The sequence below is a fragment of the Alternaria infectoria genome (genome assembly GCF_024043175.1).
Source record: "Alternaria infectoria strain BMP 0036 chromosome Unknown scaffold_18, whole genome shotgun sequence".
NCBI lineage: Eukaryota > Fungi > Ascomycota > Dothideomycetes > Pleosporales > Pleosporaceae > Alternaria > Alternaria infectoria.
In genome coordinates this window covers 425,689-447,362 of record NW_026250707.1, presented here as the reverse complement: position 1 = coordinate 447,362, position 21,674 = coordinate 425,689, and the positions used below count along the sequence as shown (strand labels likewise).

The following is a 21,674-nucleotide window of genomic DNA, read 5'->3' as shown; positions in this document are numbered from 1 at the left end:
TTTCGAAGCTGACATGTTCAGTGCATTTGGAAACTCGCTCAGCTACGTCACTCCACGGGGTGACAAAGTAGCGGCTGAGAGTCAGCCGTTCGAAGGCACGCTAAAGACGTCTGAGAACGAGATCGTGGTCCTTTCCGATAAAGAGTGTGACGCAGACTGCCCGTACTGGAGACCAGACGCGACATCTCACTACGGCTGGTCAGGCTCCTCAAAAGCCTTCTTCATCGAATTCCAAATGGACCACTACGACAACATAGGCACGGACCAAGGCCTCCTCTCTGACGCCCCAGCCTACTGGTTCCTCAATGCAGCCATACCTCGCATCCTCCAGTACGGCAACGACCGCAACAACATTCCCTGCTCATGCTGGTCAACGGGCTGTGGCGAGTTCGACGCATTCGAGCTTCTCAGCAAAGGCGCCGAACGCGCAAAATCGACGATACATCGGCAGGGCAATCTGGAGGGTGGTGACTCCAACTACTTCAGCAGACCGGTAGGGAAGAAGATGAAGTTTGCGGTTGTTTGGCACTATCCACACATTACGGCATTGGTGTTGGACGACGACTTTGACTTTTCAGAGAGCATGTCAAATGATGCGATTCAGAAGTTGGTGGCATACGATCCGGATAGCTAGGTGCATTCTCTGTATGCTATTGGGGACTGAGGTGGATGTTTTTTAGGCCTGGAGGATTGCGATATTCGTGTGAAGACATCTTACATGCAACCATACACCTAGCAGTACAACCGAAGTGCTCTTGCACAAGAAGACCATTTTCTTTTGTTCCCGATGCGTGAGACTGGCGACCGAGGCAGGCTCACACGTGATGTAACAATCATCTGAAGACGGACATGGGCGATGCAGCGGAGTGGGCCGGCGATTGGGGTGGTGGCAAGCTGACGGATAGGCCTGCCCAAGCGGGCACGAGAAACCGAGGTCTGTTCGCGACTCAAGCGTCCGTGAACGACGACCAGCCGCATCCCGGCCGACGACACTGCGCATCTACTCATCGCCTCCATTGCCGTCTACACCCAACGTCGCGTCTTCGCATCTAAACCATCGCCCAACTTACTGCTCGCGTGCAGCCACCGTCGACGCGGATCCGCCCCTTGAGCGATTGCCAGTCTCGGCCGGCGCAGTTTCCCCGCAAAAACTCGCTGCCCCGATCGCCGCGAATTGCCAGCCTCTCGACGTTTGCTGACGACATCCGCCATCGTCTCTGCAAAGTCTCTTTCTGTACTGCGCACATAGCGCGGAGGAGGCACACACGGAAATATGTCTGCGCCATCGCCGCCAAAGCCCTGGGAGACGAGCAACGGCGCGACGAGTGCCTCGGTTGGTGAGTCCGCCAGCCATCCGATACGTCAGGGACACCGCGACTAACAACAACACAGGCCTCACTGGATCGAATAGCAGCACAGCACCCACCTCAACAGCCACATCCTCGAGTGCGCCTCCATTACCATCCGTACCAGACTCACTCAGCACCGTCGCGAACCGCAACGCGTCCAACTACTCGAGCATGAACAACCGATACGGCTCCCCCTACAGCAGCGGATATGGTGGAATGAGCAGCTACAGCTCGCCCTACTCCAGCATGGGGGGTGGCTACGGCTCCATGTACGGTGGAATGGGCGGTATGGGTGGCATGTACGGCGGCATGGGAGGTATGGGCATGGGCATGGGCGGAATGTACGGCGGTATGGGAGGCATGCAGGGCGACCCAAACAGCAGCCTCACACAATCATTCAGCCAGAGCACAGCAGCGACCTTCCAGCTGATCGAGAACATTGTCGGCGCATTCGGCGGCTTTGCCCAGATGCTCCAGAGCACATATATGGCGACACATTCGTCGTTCTTTGGTATGTCCACCCCTTTACAACTTCCAGCGATATACTAACATCAACAGCCATGGTCTCCGTCGCAGAGCAGTTCGGAAACCTGCGACAAACGCTTGGCTCGGTATTGGGCATCTACACAATAATGCGATGGATACGGACGGCAATCGCAAAGCTCACCGGACGACCCCTACCAGCAGATGCGACCGCCCTCACCCCCGCGAGTTTCGCAGCCTTCAATGGACGTATGCCCGACGGCTCGCCAGCTCCCGCAAAGCCTTCCAAGAAGCCATTCATTGTTTTCATGCTCGCCGTTTTCGGTCTCCCCTACCTAATGGGCAAACTCATCAAGGCGCTTGCGAGATCACAAGAAGCCCAAGAGCAACAGAAGATGCTCGAGAACCCACAGGCCGGACAGCCTCTCGACCCCAACAAGCTCGAATTTTGCCGCGCGCTTTACGACTTCACACCCAACGCCAACATGCACGCAATGGACTTGTCAGTGAAGAAGGGAGACATGGTCGCGGTGCTCAGCAAGAGCGATCCCATGGGCAACGCATCAGAATGGTGGAGGTGCAGATCAAGAGACGGACGCATGGGCTACCTCCCAGGCATCTACCTCGAGCCTATTCAACGCAAGACACCAGCACAGATTACCAGCGGAAGCCAGAGCGGAAGCCCAGCTGGCAGCAGAACACAAACAATGACGAACAGCAGCGCCGCGAGCAGGACTGCCACCATGACCGGAGCTCCAGTACCGGCACCGGAGAAAGTTGCCCCGAAGGTGGATAGCAAGGCGGGCGATATGGGCGTTGAGAGTTTCCAGAAGGGCGCTTTTTACTCGTAGGCTTCGAGTGTCATTCTTGAGCGTATTCTTCTTGGTTCTACATCGCGTTTCTAGTAATGATTTTCGTTGCAGTGTCGTCTGCAGGTGTGTATAACTTGGCTAGGAAAAGCTACGGTATGGCGGGCGTATGGCGCGAGAGATATCATGGGTCAACACTATTTCAAATACTCAACAAAATATCCATTACCAGCGATGGCTCAGATTCATGTTGCTACACAGTGTTGAATGTTGATAGATAGGTACTCCCCAATGCGAAACATACTTCTACGTCAATGACGATTTGGGTGGATGCGGTATACACTACAGATATCTCTAGTGCCAGCTAGTATTGAAGAGCATGGTTGGTGAACTATGAGGATGCCTAGATGGCATAGCAAAATGTACCTGGATAGCCGCGTTCCGCCCTGGCGCGCCGCGTGAACCAACCTTCGCAACAAAGCCGAGCACCGAGACATCAGGCAGCGACCGCGCAAACAATTCACACACCCTATCACCTCTACCTCGTGCCTTCTAGCGTCTTTCCTGTCGCTCACTCCAATTCTACGATCGAACTTTCCGGCCGCTTCTTAATCCTAGGCTGCTACCTGATACGCGCGCGGTTGCCCCTCCCCCACACGTTGTCCATTCCATCTGCAGGGTCGCAGCTTGTCCATAAGCTTGTGAGCTGTTCAGCTACCTCGGAACGAAGCTACGATACACGTCATTCACTCTGAGTCCGCCCAGGATACATTGTTAGCTACATATACCTACGCGTACACCCCAGGTTGAGAGGCGCGCTGCTGCTGCACATCTCGAGATGTTCGCGTCGAAACGGTTAGGCAAGGTATGTCTTCTTGGTCTTGAGTTCTGAGATAGAGCTTGAGTGCAATGCGATATATGTAAAGATCTAGAAGCTAACGAGTATAACAGGAGCTCGCAAAGGTACCGTAATCCTCTCGTTTATTGTTCGTTGCCCGTCGGAGCACATTGTCACTCGTCAGACGCCTATAAACTCCACGTATCGACGCGCGGAAGCCTACACACACAATATGGCCACGATGTGAAAGCAACGGATATGGAAATTCACACACGGAGGAACAGAACCGCTAACACAACGGCGTATAGATGCACGACAAACTCCCGCCAGGCATAACTCTCATTAAGGCTGACGACTTCCAAACCTGGCTCATGGACATTCAAGTTATGGACTCGAATCCGTTGTACCAGGGCGAGACGTATCGATTGAAGTTCAGCTTTACACCGCAGTATCCTATTGAGGTACGTGTTCTCTTTCTGTACTAACTGCTTACTACCCAGCATCCTACCCTCCCATTCCTGCGCCCACCTAATATCCGCACCCTCCCCCAAACCAAACCTCGCTAACCCTCGTTCTAGGCCCCCGAAGTAATCTTCCTCCGCGACGAAACCCACCCCATACCCTGGCACCCACACATCTACTCCAACGGCATCATCTGCCTCGACCTGCTCGACCGCTCCGGCTGGTCCCCCGTCCACAACGTCGAAAGCGTGTGTGTCAGTCTTCAGAGTATGCTGACGAGCAACACGAAGAAGGAGAGGCCGCAGGGAGATGACAACTTTGTGAGGTATAACACTCAGCGGCCGAGAGATATTAATTTTGTCTTTCATGATGAGACGGTCTGAGGGGTATGGAGGGAATGGGGTACGTCTTTTTGGGAAAGAGGGATTAGACGACTAAAGCATGGAATTGGTGTTTTGGGCGTTCATGGCATGGTGAAGGGCGGAGGGCATGGGATTGGATATGACGTAACGGCTGGTCTCATGACTATCGAATATGGAAAGCAATACTCGGTGTGCAGCCTTGAATTTTCTCCTTCAACTTGTAGAAGTCGCTCGCTATTGAGGGACATACTGTCGTCTTTGATGCTACTCCTACCAAGCAGTACGGTGTATCGCTGTCAGAAGCTCGCAATAAGGGACATGGTCATCTTACGAATATAGCTTCTTGGTTGTATTGTGAAACGTATAACTTCCACCAGCTTGCCGTCTACATCATGTCCTCCAATCAAGCTACCTTCCATTTCGAACCATGTAGTCTTCACTACACTTTTTTAATGCACAAAAGGTGGACAAAGGAGGAAGGAAAGGGCTGATACCACTGCGCATCTCGCAACGACAACTTCAGATGCGCTTCTGACCTTGCGACATATCTAGGAAGGCTGAGCGACAAGGACGCGGTTGATAAATATGAAGAGTGGTTGTCGGCAACAGTCGGATGATGGGCATGGCGAAGACATGGATGTGACGGTATGGCGGATTTTGTGATCGACATGTACATGCAGGGCAAGCAGTACGTAGTATAAGGTTAAGAAAATATTCCAAATATTTCACCACTGCCAATACCGGCCGGCGACGACATCTCCATCTACACTGCGCATTATTCACATAGTGCTCCAAGGTAGCCCCCTCGGCAACTCTATTGCGATGTAAAGACCAACTTCTCGATCATGAATCTAGCTCTTTGACGAGGCAGCCTTCTACTCTTCCTAAGTGTCGATCACAAACTTCTTGACATACCAGTGATGTTGGAACATGCCTATTGTCTCCAAGCCAGTCAGCTGATGTGACACATTGAACTCATCCTCGCCGTGTTTACATCCACTCGTGTCAGTCCATTCTATCTCATATTTCCAGTAGTTACCGCACTTACGCTTCATAGCTTCGCATGCTGCCCACGCATCATGCGCCGTGCCCAATATCTTCGTTTCGACGATGATGTTGTCACATTCGTCGATGGCCAGGAAGACAGTGTTAGCAGGGGTTATAGACGTGCCAACTATATCGCTGTGCTGGAGGACGATTTTGATGTCGCTATCGTCGCCAACGCATCTTATAACACCGGGCTCAGAGTTATTAGGTACTCGGGCACAACGTGGTGTAATCTTTTTGACAGAGGCGACGGCTAGGGCAGGAGTGGAGAAGACGCCGACCACGCGGGGGGTGAAGGTGGCGGAGAGTTTGCCTTCGATGCTGACAACGTAGTAGGGTTGGGTGCGAGGCATCATGGTTTGTGGTAGTTGGTGAGATGATTGCACGGGATCTCTGAGACTAGGGAAGTAGATATAGAAGAGGGGTTGGAAAGACCTTGAAAGAAAGATCGGAAAGTATCAAACCGCGAGTTACAAACATTAGTATGACGGCTCCAGGCGCATCCATTGGTAGAAGCGTTACGCTGGTCATGGAAATAATCTATCGCGAAGATCGTCGTGGTCTTTGTTCCGGAACCCATGGACACGAGGAGAAGGGCAATAAATTGGTCCATTTATGAAGACGACGTCTCAAGTAAGCAATCTGGTCCACTACGCTGGAAACCTACCGTGATACTCAACACCCCAAAAGTTCCTGAGATCATATTGCTAGACGCATACCGGGTAAGCTCCCTGAGCTGGGGCGGATGTAAGCCACGACGAAGATAACCAGAATCTTGGATCTTGCGGCCATTGATTTGACCCGAGGTGGCAACACGATGGCCCAACTTCAAGAAAGGCTTGTTGGGGTCAGTCTGCTAGACGACTACCGTACTACTCAATGTTCCAAAGCATTTTCAGATGATAGCGCTGGGCGTGTACCGGCGTGGGTTGACAAGACTGAGGACGATATGGGCAGGTCTTGTCTCAAAACCTCCCACTAGCTGTCAAATCTTGGCTGCGGGGCACCTTCTCAATGTCACGGTCCGGACTCTTTTCTTTCTCAGCGGGCCGAGGCTTGAAGATATATCGATGTTGGATGGGTGGTTTTTCATTGAGTATCGATAAGCGCCGCGCCAGGTTAACCGAGTCTGCCTAGCGTCATTCGCCGACACTACGAGAGATCCCTGCCAGGCCAATTTTTCTCTGATCGCTCGCCTTTAAGCAAGCGCGAAAAAGATTCCCAACCCTCTTTTCCACCTTCTCTCCAACACCTTCCTGCTCTTCAATTTTTCAGGTTGTTCCTTATACACATACCGCAATCATGAGCGACGAAGTCTACGAGGGTGCCATCGGCATCGATCTTGGTGCGTAAATTTCGCGAATTACCCCACAGTGGGATGCGTGTGTGCTAACAATATCGCAGGCACCACCTACTCTTGCGTTGCCAACTACGAGGGCACCAATGTCGAGATCAGTATGCGCCCGCCACTCCTGCACTCAGAGACCATTGTCTAACAATGTTTGCCCACAGTCGCCAACGAGCAGGGTAGCTTCACCACCCCCTCGTTCGTGTCCTTCACCAGCGAGGAGCGTCTCATCGGTGAGGCGGCCAAGAACCAGGCTGCTATGAACCCCGAGAACACCGTCTTCGATGTCAAGTGAGTTCTGCCGTTCCATCGTCGCACGCGCGCGATCAGCCGACTGACTTTCGCAGGCGTCTCATTGGTCGCCGATTCGAGGACGAGACCGTCACAAAGGACATCAAGTCATGGCCATTCAAGGTCGTTGACCAGGGCGGCAGCCCTCTCGTCGAGGTTGAGTACCTCGGCGAGACCAAGCAGTTCTCTCCCCAGGAGATCTCTGCCATGGTTCTCGTCAAGGTAAGATCTGCGCACACACCAGCATGGCGGGGCAATGGCTAACAAAATCAACAGATGAAGGAGGTCGCTGAGACCAAGCTCGGAAAGAAGGTTGAGAAGGCCGTCATCACCGTTCCTGCCTACTTCAACGACAACCAGCGTCAAGCCACCAAGGACGCCGGTGCCATTGCTGGCCTCAACGTTCTCCGTATCATCAACGAGCCTACCGCCGCCGCTATCGCTTACGGTCTCGGTTCCGGAAAGTCTGACAAGGAGAGGAACGTCCTCATCTACGATCTCGGTGGTGGTACTTTCGATGTGTCTCTTCTCCACATCCAGGGTGGTGTCTTCACCGTCAAGGCTACCGCCGGTGACACACATTTGGGTAAGTTCTGGCTGCACGCTAACCTAAGGAGAAACTGAACAGCCTGGAGCCTACGTTGACTTCAGGTCACCTCTTTTGCAAGGTTTTGGGTCAATGTAGTCTGCAGACCTGTTCAGTTTTTCCCTTGTATAAGGTGGCTGCACAAAGTGCATTTGAGACATATACTGACTTCGTTGCAGGTGGACAGGACTTCGACACCAACCTCCTTGACCACTTCAAGAAGGAGTTCACAAAGAAGACTAAGAAGGACATCAGCGGTGACGCCCGTGCCCTCCGTCGTCTCCGGACTGCTTGCGAGCGTGCCAAGCGTACCCTCTCCAACGCCACCCAGACCACTGTTGAGATCGACTCGCTGTTCGACGGTGAGGACTTCAACGCCAACATCACCCGTGCTCGTTTCGAGGACTTGAACCAGAAGGCCTTCGCTGGCACTCTGGACCCCGTTGCCCAGGTTCTCAAGGACGCTGCCATCGCCAAGGACAAGGTTGACGAGATCGTCCTTGTTGGTGGTTCCACCCGTATCCCTAAGATCCAGAAGCTCCTCAGCGACTACTTCAACGGAAAGAAGCTCGAGAAGAGCATCAACCCCGATGAGGCCGTTGCCTACGGTGCCGCCGTCCAGGCTGGTATCCTCTCCGGAAAGGCCACCTCCGCCGAGACTGCCGACCTCCTCCTTCTCGATGTCGTTCCCCTCTCCCTTGGTGTAGCCATGGAGGGTAACATCTTCGCCCCTGTCGTTCCCCGCGGTCAGACCGTCCCTGTACGTATCGCCGTCACCAGATGACTTGGCATTCGCTGACTTTTGCACCCAGACCATCAAGAAGAGGACTTTCACCACTGTGGCCGGTTCGTACACCCGAGAACATTCTTTGACGAGACACATACTGATTGTGGACAGATAATCAGCAGACTGTTCAGTTCCCCGTTTTCCAGGGTGAGCGTGTCAACTGCGAGGACAACACCTCTCTCGGAGAGTTCACCCTCGCACCAATTCCTCCCATGGTATTTTGAATCGTCCCCAATTTCCACGCACATTTACTGACTTTTCTCCAGCGCGCTGGTGAGGCCGTCCTTGAGGTCGTCTTCGAGGTCGACGTCAACGGTATCCTGAAGGTCACCGCCACCGAGAAGACCTCCGGCCGCAGCGCCAACATCACCATCTCCAACGCTGTCGGAAAGCTCTCGTCTGCCGACATCGAGAACATGATCAACGACGCCCAGAAGTTCAAGTCCTCCGACGAGGCCTTCAGCAAGAAGTTCGAGTCAAGGCAACAGCTTGAGTCCTACATCTCCCGCGTTGAGGAGATGATCTCCGACCCCACCACATCCATCCGCCTCAAGCGTGGACAGAAGGAGAAGATCGAGTCTGCTCTCTCTGACGCCATGGCTCAGCTCGAGGTTGAGGACGCCCCCGCTGATGACCTGAAGAAGAAGGAGCTTGCGCTCAAGCGCACTGTCACCAAGGCCTTCTCCACCCGATAAGCGCATCACATGACAGCAGCGCCACAAGGGCGTGCAGGAAGGAAGGAAGGGCGCACGTGCAGGATACCCAGACTGCGAGCTGCGAACGGAGTTTCATCTATTGCGGCATTTAACGATAGACTTGGTGTGTTTGGTTCCTTATCTTTCATGGGTTCCCGGTATTCAGGAACGCGGAAAAGTCTTCTTTGTACTTTCACGACGATGCCTGACGAAACGATCGTAATGGATGTTCTGCAAAAGTATGCCAGCGGTCAATGTCTCTTATGTAACTCACGAGGTAGCTACATGAAGAGAGTGGAAAGGGAATTGAAATGACTTCACTGAATACACCATCGTTATGAATGTTGCTGTGACGACTACATTGCCGTATTTTCCACCGGTGGTCTTTGCGATGAGCAGCGATTACCTCCTGGCTCTATCATGATTCTGTACTGTGATACTCTTCGAACACACCTCGGATCACAACAGACTCTATCATGTTTAGTTCCTATGTGGCTATCGCTCCCACCGACTACCTCCAGGCTACATCATGATCAGCATCTCGACAAGATGATGGGCCCATGTATTCGGCAACTTTGCTAGCGCCCTTGACTGTGGTTCGTAAATCGAAGCATATACATGGTGGCTTCTGGAGGAAAGCGCATTCTCCATAGCATGACTTCTTCTTCTTCCTTTCCTCGATGTCGGCCAGCCATAGAAAGCTGCTGTTCCCACAACCCTCTCCTCGACCCTGTTGAGGGTGACCTCGACCTTACTAAGGAAGAGCTTGAGGAGCTTGAGGCTGCGACAAGGGCGAAGGACAAGGCTTACGCATCTTCATACGGTCGAGAGAAGAGAGCGAGCCCTACAGAAGGGTGGAAGGCCAGTCAAAAGGCCCGCAACGCAAAACAGTATCCTCAGACACGAGCCAAACAAGTCAAGGCGATTGAGGAGAAGACCTTCTAATGTTCCGTCTGCGATGTCGCATGTGCCGATGCTTCTGCTCAAGCAATGCACAATGGCACACCTAAATACATGGTGGCTTCTTCCGGGAGGAAGGCGCATTCTCCACAGCATGACTTCTTCTTCCCTTCTTCGATGTTGGCCAGCCATAGAAAGGAGGAGACACTGTTCTCAAAGAAGAGTGTTCATTAGGAGAGTCTACATCGACATATATGCGCTATCACGGCTACCACCACCTCCTTCTCAAGCCTTAAACCTCTGCTTCTCAATCGCACTGCCCACCAACCCCTCCCCCTTCACCACATTCGTCGCACAAACCACGATTCTGCTTCCCCTACCTTCGCCTCCACTCTCCTTCAACTTCTCGCCCACGAACCTCAGCGCCGCAATCTCAGCCCTCGTAACACCACCCAGGAAGAACACAACAATAGTCTTGTTCTTCTCACCTGCACTTCCATTCAACAGCTGCCGCACTTTAACAGCCTTCTCCTCGCCCTTCTGCGTCTCATCGAATGTGGCGCCGCGGATGTATTTGCTCGCATCGTCGAAGATACGGAGGCCTTGAGCGAGGGGGTTGGCTTGAGCGCTTGCGCGGGGGTCGGAGGGGGGTTTGATGGCGTTGGCGAGGGTGTGTTTCTGGATGATGGATTGGATGATGCGGACGCTGAGCGGTGCGTAGCCGGAGAAGGTGTAGCTGATGTCATTGGGGCTTGCTTCGTTTACGTCGTCATCCCAGAGCTTGAGACTCTTTCGTAGAGGTGTGTAGTTTGTTACGCTGCCGGGTTTGGCGGGCGCGCCTACGCCACCGAGACTTACGCCGCCTCGTGGGCCTAGTAGACCCATCTTCTCGAGGGAAGCCAGGGTCAGGATATGTTGCGGGCCATATGCCTGGATGATGGCGCGCTTGAAGGCCTCGAGATCTTTCGGGCGGATGCCGGCGTTGGTGGTGGACTCTAGGCAGAGCAAGCGAAGGATGGCGGGTAGCGGTACATCACGGTTGATGAGCTCGTTGATGAGATCGTGTTGTGTTGTTGGGTCGGCGCCAGACATGATATTCTGCTGCACTTCCAAACTCCGCGTGAAGATGTCGGTGCGCGTGAATTTGATAATCTCCTCAGCCAGACTGGTGTGTAGCTTCAAGCTTGCTTGTTCGGCCTGGTAACCGGGCAACTTGGCGACAAAGTCACGAAGCTCTGTAGTCGTCTTTGTGGCAAGCTGGTCGCGTCCTGTGCTGCTCTGCAGACGACGAGCTGCTTGGTTGAGCAAGTTACCGACGATAGCAAAGTTCGCATCACCCAGATCAGCATACAGAGCGTCTTTCGAATCTATCATAATCTTGCGCTTCATGCTCGTCGATGCTGATCCAGTCTGACCTTGCTGCGGCTGTGCGCCACCAGCTATGGAAGAGTCGACTTCGGTCTGGTTGGCGGTGATGTTGAAGACTTCGTCGATGAGTCCCTCATATGTCAACTGAGTCAGTAGCGCTGTGGGAAAGTCGACTTCCCGATCAACGATAATGAGGCTGTCGATGTTGGAACTAGGTGCTAAGCCCAGGAATGATGGTCCGCCGCCGGCAGAGGTCTCACCGGCCGTTACTTCGGTACGCATGCGGATGAGTAGGTCGGCGAGTCGCTTGCCATTATCACCTTTTCCGATGATGCGCGGGAAGAGACCATACTTCTGTTGCTGAAGCATGAGTGCTTTGGCAGACAAGTAGATCGCGGTAGGATCTTTCTTCTACGCAAGGTTAGTATCAAATCCTCACCAGATCCAGGACGCACATACGAGATAAAGATCTGACACAGCATCTTCAAGTTCAAGCGATAACACATCATCTGCAAGCGGTACGAAGAACAGCGGCCATTCGCTCACGCTCGCTTCACCCAAGACACCCGCCTCTTCAAGTAATTGATCCGAGGTCATAGTACGGCGCGGCACCCAGAAGATGGAGAATTCATGTTCAATCTGGCTGTCTCGCCGGATACGTTTGATTTGGTCTATCTAGTATGTTAGCACCGTACAATAGACTGCTCCTACATGGAGATGAAGGGCAATCCAAAAAAAGTGCTATGTTCAATCTAGGGATCAAGACTGGCTAGGCAGAGTGGGTACTGTCTGTCTAGCCTACTTTTTGACCCAAAGCTCCAAATGCCGTGAGGCAGATGGAGGAAAGGAAGCCGAGGGAGCTTCACTTACCAGCAACAGCCATCACAGTCTTCGCTTTCTCGCCTCTAACGAGGAAGACGATGTTGCGCTGGGAAGAGTCGACATTGTCGTTCTCAAGGAAGAAGGGCTTGTCGACGCCATATTCCTGGAGCGTGGAGAACTTGACGAGCAAGTTCAGCGGGCCTGCGAGAGCTTTCTCTAGCACGAGGTTCTTCTTTCCTCTGATCTGTCCGCACGCGTTAGATGGTGCAGAGGTCTGCGACGTTGATATTACCTTACACCCTCGAGCAGGAGCAGCAGCTCTCGGCGCGCTTTTTCAGTTATATCCGCCGCATTGAGAGGTGTGATGGGCGCCATCTTCGCCGCTGTATCATGAATTACAGCTTTTACAAATGAGCCTCAGATGCATGACTACATGCAGTCGCCCTTGTGATGTGAAGGTCGATAGAGGGTGAGAACGAGGTGGTTGGATTTTCGGCTCTTAAGCTTTGGACCAAAGGCACGTGCACGACAGAGTCTTGGCAGAATTGTGGATATACGGCCAACAGATGCGCTTGACGATCTTCACTTGGATACTGTTATATCAAGATTGACTACGTCTAGGTACTAGGGATAGCGCTTGCGTTCGTAACTCTGATCGTGCATGATCAAAGCTTGTGTATCATTGTAGCTACCTCGGCTCACCTCTTGAAAACGGTGCATCTATCTATAACACAGGGGTATACATCAAACTAACAAGTGATACGGAGATTACAGATCCATGTTCCTCCCTCTTCATGCTACATAAGAATGACCACGTTGCTATAACGCACCCAGAGCCCGTAACGCTGTGCGGAGCTCCTTCACAGCAGTATCTGCATCTTCAAAGTTCATCGCAGAAATGGCCCACTTGGCATGCTTCGTAGCTTCCATGATGGAATCTTCGTCATTCCTGAACGGACCCTGCGATGTTTGCTGGAGAGGAGGTTGTGGTTGAGCGTATGGATTCTGGTGGGGCGCCGACTGGTACTGCGGCTGAGCAGGTTGAGAGAATCCGCCTTGTTGGTACTGTTGTTGAGGCGGCTGTGGCGAAGGCGAGGCAAACTGATGTTGTTGTGGGGGTGCTCCGAAGCTGGAAGATAATCTCTGAGGCTTTTGCGGAACTTGTGGGGGCGTAGGAGATTGGTATGGGTTTTGAGGTGGTGGCTGCTGAGGAGCCTGAGCAGGCGCAGGAGACGCCGGGTTTTGATAGAAGCTTGCAGGGTCTGATGGTTCCGGAGCTTGCGGTGGCTGAGGGCTTGTGGGAAGAGAAGACGTCATCGGGTCTATGTCCATTGGAGCGGTTGGTAGACCTGGTGCCGTCGTCTCTGCCGTGAATGTAGGAGGATCAGGAGCGTCTGTTCTCGGGAAGTATCCACCACCGATCGAAACGACAGAGCCCTGCCTCGAGGTGCCGGGTTGTGATATTGGAGATACATCGTTGTGCGATGACTGGGTGTATCCAGTAGGTGCAGACGGGAGGTTGGGAGGTGGTGGTGATACTTGGCGTGCGGAGAAGTTGGGCGATGGTTGAGTCGAGGTATTCGGTGCTGTCTCTACGGATGGTTGGTATGGGTTCGGGGGTGGAGCGCCTTGGTTTATTCGCTGGACTTCTGGGTCGTTTGGATCCAACGCAGACGGCGACATGGGCTGCTGCGGTGTTTCTTGTACGGGGTTCGTCGCGTTGGGGTCTTCGTTGGCCTTGATAGCTTTAACGATGCGTAGCGCGTGGTATTTGGCGAACTTGGTTTTGGAAGTGATCTCTGGATCGTTGTTCTTCCATATCGACATTATCTCGAGAAACGTGGACGCGGCGAGGAGGGTATCGGCTGTCTGTCTAGGAGGATGTCAGATGAAGCGGCAGCGATAAGGCTGTAATACGTACCCATTGACTCTGTTCTCAGCCATCTCCCTTTCTGCCTTTGCGAGAGTTTGTAGCGCGAACTGTTCGCAGTATGCGCTTGCGACCGTGTCATCCAGCAAGGCATCCTCGTTGGGGTTCTCGGCCTTTGCTTGCTCGAGCTTCTCCATGAGGTCGGTCGTGTAGGCGGTGCATTCTTGGTCAGCCGAGTGCAGTCCTCCTGCGATAATCCGTTGAACTATGTAGAAGCGTACTGTGTAGCTTTAGTATGCAATTCTCGTGTCGACGCGCGCGGTACTCACACCAGTAGGTGATGATGGGCTTGAATCGCTCGAGCTGGGCAGCGCGCTTCGCGAAAGACGCGAGCTGCAGGCTCTTGAGCTTTGCTGGTACTGTGTCGGCCATTGTGGGAGTATCTTGTGTACTAAGAAGACGCGGTGTTTAGTCTGGAGATGGATGCGTAGAGATGCAGGCGCCTAGAATGCGGTCATAGGCGCTAGTCCGGACTCTGACCCCTGTCTCCCCGCATCTCAGCTATGGCCATGCAACTTATGGCAAGCTGTTACAAGTGAAAGAAAAGGCCAACCTGGCAACTCCGCCATGTGAGGCTATATCATCACTGCAGCGGCGCCCCTCCTGCTCAGTCCCCATTTCATCCTCTCAACTCTCCTTACACTGCAACCATGGTCCGCGCAACCACGCTGTTCGCCGCCACGGCCGCGCTGGCCCTCAATGCCCACGCCGAGAGCATCTACGGCAAGAATAGCGCCGTCGTCCAGATCTCTGGCATGGACTATGACCGAGTAATCGCAAAGTCTAACTACACTTCTGTATGTATACCTCCGATCTAATAGCGAGGACTAGCTAACACCTCCCTAGATTGTCGAGTAAGCCATCTCCAATCGTCGTCGCACTCCTTCCTGACGTCCCAGATTTTATGCGCCATGGTGTGGCCACTGCAAGAACCTCAAGCCGGCCTACGAGACGGCCGCCAAATCCCTCGCCGGTATCGCCAAGGTCGCCGCCGTCAACTGCGATGAGGAAATGAACAAGCCCTTCTGCGGAAAGATGGGCGTCCAGGGTTTCCCTACCCTCAAGATCGTCCGGCCTGGCAAGAAGCCCGGAAAGCCTACGGTGGAGGACTACCAGGGGCCTCGTTCGGCCAAGGGCATCGTTGACGCCGTCAAGGACAAGGTTCCCAACATGGTCAAGCGGGTCAACGACAAGAACCTGGACGAGTGGCTACAAGGGAACAAAGACACTGCAAAGGCTATTCTCTTCAGTGAGAAGGGTATCGTCAGTGCTACACTACGCGCCCTAGCGATTGATTTCGCTGGCATCGTCTCGGTCGCACAGGTCAAGAAGTCAGAAAAGTCAGCAGTGGAAAAGTATGGAATCACCGACTTCCCAAGCTTGATCCTCATTCCCGCCGGCTCTGAGACCCCCATCAAGCATGAGGGCAAGGTCGACAAAGCAGCCATGGTCGAATTCCTCTCCCAAGTCGCCCCACCCAACCCCGACTGCCCACCCGGCAAAGAGAAGAAGTCAAAGGCTAAGAAGGATGCCAAGAAGGAATCCAAGTCCTCTAGCAAATTGGCGAAATCCTCAGCTTCGCACAAGTCAGCAGACTCATCGTCAGCTGCCGCATCAGCGACTGATGAGACTGTAGAGGATGCTGGCATGCCTACCGAATCGCCTGATTCAAATGTCAAGGACGAGAACACACCCGACCCGGTCGAGCTTCCTGTAGAAGAGATCAAGCCCACCATTCCTCTCGTATCTGAATCTGCCGAACTACAGACAACGTGCTTGACCGAACAGAGCAAGACCTGCATCTTGGCCCTCCTTCCCAAGGACGAAGCCTCGGAAGCTGCAGCCACTGCCATTGCATCCCTTGCAGCCATCCACAAAAAGTATGATGCTACTGGCAGCCATCTTTTCCCATTTGTCGGCGTCTCGTCCACAAACCCACTTGCTGCCACCATCATCACAGAGCTTGGTCTCGGAAGTGCAGATGACGTTCACCTTATTGCCACCAACGGAAAGCGCGCATGGTACAAGAAGTACTCTGGCAGCTCTTTCGGAGCTGATGAGGTTGAGCAATGGGTCGACGCTATTCGCATGGGTGAAGGCAAGAAGGAGAAGATACCTGACTCCCTTCTGATTGCTGGCGAGGAGCCTCTGGCAAAGGCAGAGAAGGCAGAAGAGCAGGTCAAGATTGAGGTTGAGGAGGTTCCAGAAGACGTCTCACAAGATCCGGAGACACCTGGCCATAATGAGCTTTGAGTGGGAAAAGCGAGCGTATAGTAGGGGAATTTTCATGTAAGAGGTACACAATTGACTGATCTATTTACTCTCTTGAACAATCCTGAAGGTATCTGTTACTCCTGATTCACTTTTCAAGATTTCAGGAACCTTGGAGCATTCACGCTGCGTACAGCAGTATCATATCTTTCGCTCAGGCGATGGCACCGACCTTAGCCGTCCGGTCTGGCCCACCATCCAGCCCAGCACCATAGCGGCTATTCACACACCCCTGTCACATTCCACAAGAGGGACTATACGAGACGCATGCTATACAGAATTCTAACTATCGGGAGGGGAACCGAGACCGGGCGATTGCTCCTGCCCATTCATGAGGAACCTTCGAATGTGCAAATGCACGTGCCCTTGTCTTTTACCTTGCACCTACTTACTAGATACCTGCCTGCCTGCAGCACAACTCCATCAGTAACTAACATTACTCAGCCATGATACTGACTCTTCTGCTTGCGCTGAGCTCCGTGCAACGGGCATCAGCATGCCAACGAGAATTGCGCAACCTCGATCTCGGCCAGCAGTCACAGCTTCCTCTACTGCCTCGCCAGACAGCGCCATTCCCACCGGTATGGAATGAGAATGAGAAGATCCTACACACATCTTTCTCAACTGCTCTTATCGATACGTGGTCTTCTTACTACACCCATGGCGACCACATTGCCGGACGCAACAAATCCATGGCGGAGCAAACCGCGAAGACGTGGACAGAGAATGGGGTACCTGCCTCACTTGTAGAGTATGAAGTATTACTCGATTACCCGAAAGAGCAGAGTCTGGTCCTGAAGACGGGCAATTCCACTCAACACACGGCTCAACTGTACGAAGATGCCCTACCGGAGGACGAAACCACAAGCTACCCGCAGAGTCAAGCGTTGCCAGCATTCCATGGCTATTCTGCTTCTGGTCAAGTCGAAGCGGAGTACATCTATGTTGGGTAAGTGATCTCTGGTACTACGGTGAATGGGGTTTGCTAACGTCTCATAGTCGTGGCCACAAAGACGACTTTGCTGCACTCACAGCGGCCAATATCAACTTGGCAGGCAAGATTGCCCTTGCAAAATATGGAGGGCCATTTCGTGGCGTCAAGGTTCGCAATGCCGAAGCACATGGCATGATAGGAGTCGTCATGTTCAGTGACCCTGGAGATGACGGGCCGCAGGAGGCAAAGGGACAGGTTGCATACCCCAGTATGACTTCCATTACACTTTGATTATCGTATGTGCGCATCGCTAACCTCGAGCAGATGGTCCAGCACGCCAGCCTTCTTCCATCCAACGAGGGTCCGTTGCGTCCATCAACCAGTACCCCGGTGATCCAACAACCCCCGGATACGCGTCAAAACCCGGAGTCGAGCGTGTCAATAACCCTCCTAACCTACCCAAGATTCCATCTCTACCCATCTCCTACCGCGATGCGCTACCCCTTCTGAAAGCTTTGGACGGGTATGGCGTATCAGGCAAGTCTGTCAAACGTGATGGGTGGATCGGCGGTCTGGCTGCAACATACAGCACTGGTCCTGCACCAGGCACTACTCTTGCTCTCACCAACTTCATGGAAGACAAGATCACACCAATCTGGGACGTCATCGGTATCATCAACGGGACGAATGCAGACGAGACTATCATCATCGGAAACCACCGAGATGCGTGGATCGTCGGCGGAGCAGCAGATCCGAACTCAGGCTCAGCTATCATGATCGAGATCACAAGAGCTTTCGGAGAGCTGCAGAAGACTGGTTGGGTGCCTCGTCGAAACATGTAAGCCTACGAGACCTTGCCAATTCACCCCAAGCTAACTCCTCTCTAGCGTCTTCGCATCCTGGGACGCAGAAGAGTACGCCCTAATCGGCTCAACGGAATGGGTCGAAGAATACGCCCCGTGGCTCGCCGCCACAGCGATAACCTATCTAAACGTTGACATCGGCGTCGCTGGTCCCCTCCCCGGCGCAGGCGCCACCCCCGAGCTCCGCACGATCGCTCAAGAAGTCATGAAGAAGGTCGTTTACGGTAAAAGAACTCTCTACGACGCATGGTATGATCTCTACCGATTCCGCCCCGAAGACAACGGCTTCTCCAATCTCGGCAGTGGAAGTGACTACACCGCTTTCCTCCAACTAGGTATCGGTGCGCTGGACTTCGGAATGGATGCGAGTAGTACGACGCCGGTTTATCACTATCACAGCAATTACGACTCGTATCATTGGATGAAGAGTATGGTTGATCCTGATTTCAGTACTCACGCTACTGTGGGTCAGTTCATTACGCTGTTGGCGTATCATCTAGCCGATGATGCTCTTATCCCGTTCGATATGGATGCCTATGCCCGCAACTTCAATTACTGGATCCGCGAGCTTGTGGGAGAGACGATGGGAAGGCCGGACAGCGGTGAGCTTCAACGTCAGATCAAGCTTAACGAGCTCGCGGCTGCTGGGAGGACGTTTCAACAGGTCGCATCTGACTTCGCGGATCGGACGGCTGAGAAGGCGTTTTTGGACGATGAGGTGAGGGTAGAGAAGGCGAATCGCGTCATGCGCGATGTGCAAAGGCTGTTTGTGAGAGCAGAAGGCTTGCCAGGACGACCATTCTACAAGAACGCGTTGTATGCGCCGAATCGGGACGATGGTAAGTAGCAAAGGACGTATTGTGGATATTGACTGACAAGATGCAGGGTACAAAGCGCAAATGCTTCCGGCGAGTATGGAAGCACTGCAAGATGGGAATTTGACCCGGTGTCTCGAGTGGAACGTCTGGCTTACGGTGGCGATTGATCAAGCGGCGAGGTTACTGGCGACAGCTTGAGAAAGTAGCCAAAGAGAATGGAATACTATTGCGGCAGGCTTGGTAGGGTAGGGTTATTGCTCCTATCGCAATAGCTATCATAGGTAGTAGGCTGTGGAACGCAGCCAGCCCGTAGCACGTGCAATGTTCCATCGTCTCATGACCCAGTAGTGTATAAATACCTCTCACTCGCTCCCGTCTATCCTTCTCATCCATTCAAAAGCCACAACTTTGCTTCCCAAAAACGCGGACACCAGATTCCATGTGCTATTCGCTTTCGTCCGCGAAAATCCGAATGCACAACTTTTATGTCGGCGCCTCTCCAAAATAACCACAAAAGCGACTCATGTTCTGGGCAGACGAAGCTTGCACTCCCTGTATTCTTCGAAACTTTCCGAACTTGCGTTATCTTGCGTTATGGTCTCTGCACCGGCATATACACATCTTCCAAAATCTTTCCAACTTCTTTACATTCTCCATGGTCCACCGATCAATTGTCAGAACGGCATTATGCCGTTGACATGGTGCGCTCCGGTTTTCAAAAATGAGTGCTATCCAACGATGTCTGTTCCTCGGCTCTTCCACCAAAAGCCAGGGGAACGCAGAGGTATGTTTCTCCGCGTTCTCTGCCGACAAACACATTCTCTGGAACCCTTTTGGGGCGTGCGATAACAGCACTCAAAACCGGCCTATAGTCTTCTTATGTTCGACATTGCTACCGAATCCGGTCTATATAAACCTCCGCCAGTTCCTCTTCTCTACTCTTTCGACACACCGGTAATCGTTCTACCTTTCAAAATCTCGTGGAAAGAATTTGATGTTGCTCGTTTCCGAAAACTACATCAACACGATGCTATGGGAAGTGCCTCCGCTTTTGGCTCAAACCTCTCGCCCTCTTTACTGGACACCAAACGAAATCCTAGTCGAAAAATGACATGTTGGGGGCTTCTCTCAAAAGCTACGAGACAACTTGCCATGTGTCGGTCTGGAGATCTGCGCTTCACGATATGAAGCCGCCCCCTTCTCGGCTCTCTCCCTCTTCTTAGTATTACTAAAAATTTCTTGCTTCCAAAAACACGCTGGGTACTCTCATGTTTGACTAAAACACTTCCGCAGGAACTTCATGATTTGTGCGCCGCTCCGAGTATCGAATATGTACAATTTTCTGAGATGGGTGCCGCGTCGACTTCCACCGAAATTCCACGAGTATTCTCCGAATGTCTGAGAAGTTCGGCCTGCGGCTCCAAAACACGTGGAGTATGGAACGATGATCGGAGGAGCAGTTTTCGGAGCTATCACCGTATATAAACCTTGTCTACTTCGCCTTTCGGCTTCCTTCCACAAATCGCCCGATATCTTTCTCCAAAAAGCACCAGCAGACGTTTTGATGGCTCGCTCCAGAAAGACTCGAACTATCAGAACATGGTCTGTCTGAGCAGATCTCCAAAAGTCATCAATTCATCCGACCATGTCTCTGGTCGCTATGGACTACAAGCTACAAATTCCAAAATAAACGACGGGTTCCATATACTGTCTTATTACCAGATACAGCTTGAACATAGCCATGGTCTGGCGTTCTGGCTCCTTGGTCGCGCTTTGAGGTCCATATTTTGGCCTTCCTTCCTCTATTTCCACACAGAGGATACGCCTTTCTCCAAAAGCAATGTTGATGCTAACCATGTTTCTCCAAAAAAAGATTCACATCAGGATCATGTCCGCTGTTGTGCGTTCTCGCCCGGGCGCTCAAAAACAATGTTCCCAAAGTATCATGAGAAGACGAGAGTCGCTATTCTATCACGCAAAATTACTACACAGAACGCTAGTGTTCCTGGGAGAGCAAAAGCAGGACAACAAGGAGACCATGTCTGCCGTCTCGCTCGCGACTTCGAAAATAAAACCAGGTCCTGGCTTCTACCAATCTTCTCATCTTACATTCGTTCTCTGCATTATCCAAAGTGTGCGACGATGCTGGGGATGAGAGACTCGAAAGTTGAGGTTGACGAACTTATGTCCGCTTCGCTGCCTTTCTGAAACAATCCAACAACCTGGATATGACCCTGAGAAGGGGTCTGATTCAACGAGGCGCTGAAGAAGCGCGTGTGGATATACCAAAGAGCGGATGTATCTGCAACATGTGCTGGAATTCCGAAATTTCCTGGTCATCGAGCATGTTCCGAGTACGCTGAAAAAATTCTTAAATGGTAGTTCCGATCAGAGATAACAAGAAACTTAGTTGATGTTTGCCTATGCTGAGAGGCCAACTGTAACAAATCGCCTATATAAACGTCTCATGGACTCGTTGGAGACTCTTTCTTTATCACACATTACGTTGCTTATGTCCAAAAGCCAGTCAGCTACACCCCATGTTTTCTGCTTTCTCCCGGAGATGAAAATCTGAGATTCACACTTTCATGACTGAGACAAAGTACCAAAAAGCTGATTGCCTTTCGCCATGTACCAGGCTGCGAAAAGACGACCAAAACTGCATTCGAGGCGCTGCATGTTTCCTGAGTCTTCGTCGACTTGAAAATACT

General features: G+C 52.5%; 9 protein-coding genes across 9 annotated transcripts; 6 read left to right on the top strand and 3 right to left on the bottom strand.

The window, feature by feature from the left end:
• Positions 1-13: 13 nt before the first annotated feature.
• Positions 14-634, top strand: J4E92_008755 (uncharacterized protein; the record flags this gene model as incomplete). The annotated part of the gene is made up of 1 exon (XM_051500106.1): positions 14-634. One exon carries the CDS (start codon positions 14-16, stop codon positions 632-634), a length of 621 nt encoding a protein of 206 aa, XP_051349804.1.
• Positions 635-1,273: 639 nt separating this feature from the next.
• Positions 1,274-2,683, top strand: J4E92_008754 (uncharacterized protein; the record flags this gene model as incomplete). Its single annotated transcript, XM_051500105.1, has 3 exons — positions 1,274-1,337; positions 1,393-1,860; positions 1,908-2,683. The coding sequence occupies 3 exons, from the start codon at positions 1,274-1,276 to the stop codon at positions 2,681-2,683; spliced, it is 1,308 nt and encodes a 435-aa protein (XP_051349803.1).
• A 796-nt stretch (positions 2,684-3,479) lies between these two features.
• Positions 3,480-4,324, top strand: J4E92_008753 (uncharacterized protein; the record flags this gene model as incomplete). Its single annotated transcript, XM_051500104.1, has 4 exons — positions 3,480-3,506; positions 3,593-3,604; positions 3,788-3,940; positions 4,058-4,324. 4 exons carry the CDS (start codon positions 3,480-3,482, stop codon positions 4,322-4,324), a joined length of 459 nt encoding a protein of 152 aa, XP_051349802.1.
• Positions 4,325-5,187: 863 nt separating this feature from the next.
• Positions 5,188-5,703, bottom strand: J4E92_008752 (uncharacterized protein; the record flags this gene model as incomplete). Its single annotated transcript, XM_051500103.1, has 1 exon — positions 5,188-5,703. The coding sequence occupies one exon, from the start codon at positions 5,701-5,703 to the stop codon at positions 5,188-5,190; it is 516 nt and encodes a 171-aa protein (XP_051349801.1).
• Positions 5,704-6,652: 949 nt separating this feature from the next.
• SSB1 (Heat shock protein ssb1) lies at positions 6,653-9,057 on the top strand (the record flags this gene model as incomplete). The annotated part of the gene is made up of 9 exons (XM_051500102.1): positions 6,653-6,695; positions 6,755-6,805; positions 6,863-6,989; positions 7,046-7,211; positions 7,266-7,575; positions 7,755-8,335; positions 8,388-8,421; positions 8,474-8,577; positions 8,629-9,057. The coding sequence occupies 9 exons, from the start codon at positions 6,653-6,655 to the stop codon at positions 9,055-9,057; spliced, it is 1,845 nt and encodes a 614-aa protein (XP_051349800.1).
• Positions 9,058-10,242: 1,185 nt separating this feature from the next.
• J4E92_008750 (uncharacterized protein) lies at positions 10,243-12,522 on the bottom strand (the record flags this gene model as incomplete). The annotated part of the gene is made up of 4 exons (XM_051500101.1): positions 10,243-11,736; positions 11,785-11,996; positions 12,196-12,391; positions 12,445-12,522. The coding sequence occupies 4 exons, from the start codon at positions 12,520-12,522 to the stop codon at positions 10,243-10,245; spliced, it is 1,980 nt and encodes a 659-aa protein (XP_051349799.1).
• A 444-nt stretch (positions 12,523-12,966) lies between these two features.
• J4E92_008749 (uncharacterized protein) lies at positions 12,967-14,449 on the bottom strand (the record flags this gene model as incomplete). Its single annotated transcript, XM_051500100.1, has 3 exons — positions 12,967-14,020; positions 14,069-14,297; positions 14,347-14,449. The coding sequence occupies 3 exons, from the start codon at positions 14,447-14,449 to the stop codon at positions 12,967-12,969; spliced, it is 1,386 nt and encodes a 461-aa protein (XP_051349798.1).
• A 278-nt stretch (positions 14,450-14,727) lies between these two features.
• On the top strand, positions 14,728-16,330 carry J4E92_008748 (uncharacterized protein; the record flags this gene model as incomplete). Its single annotated transcript, XM_051500099.1, has 3 exons — positions 14,728-14,874; positions 14,924-14,931; positions 14,977-16,330. The coding sequence occupies 3 exons, from the start codon at positions 14,728-14,730 to the stop codon at positions 16,328-16,330; spliced, it is 1,509 nt and encodes a 502-aa protein (XP_051349797.1).
• Positions 16,331-17,040: 710 nt separating this feature from the next.
• Positions 17,041-18,992, top strand: J4E92_008747 (uncharacterized protein; the record flags this gene model as incomplete). Its single annotated transcript, XM_051500098.1, has 4 exons — positions 17,041-17,297; positions 17,348-17,550; positions 17,607-18,120; positions 18,170-18,992. 4 exons carry the CDS (start codon positions 17,041-17,043, stop codon positions 18,990-18,992), a joined length of 1,797 nt encoding a protein of 598 aa, XP_051349796.1.
• Between the last annotated feature and the right edge of the window lie 2,682 nt (positions 18,993-21,674).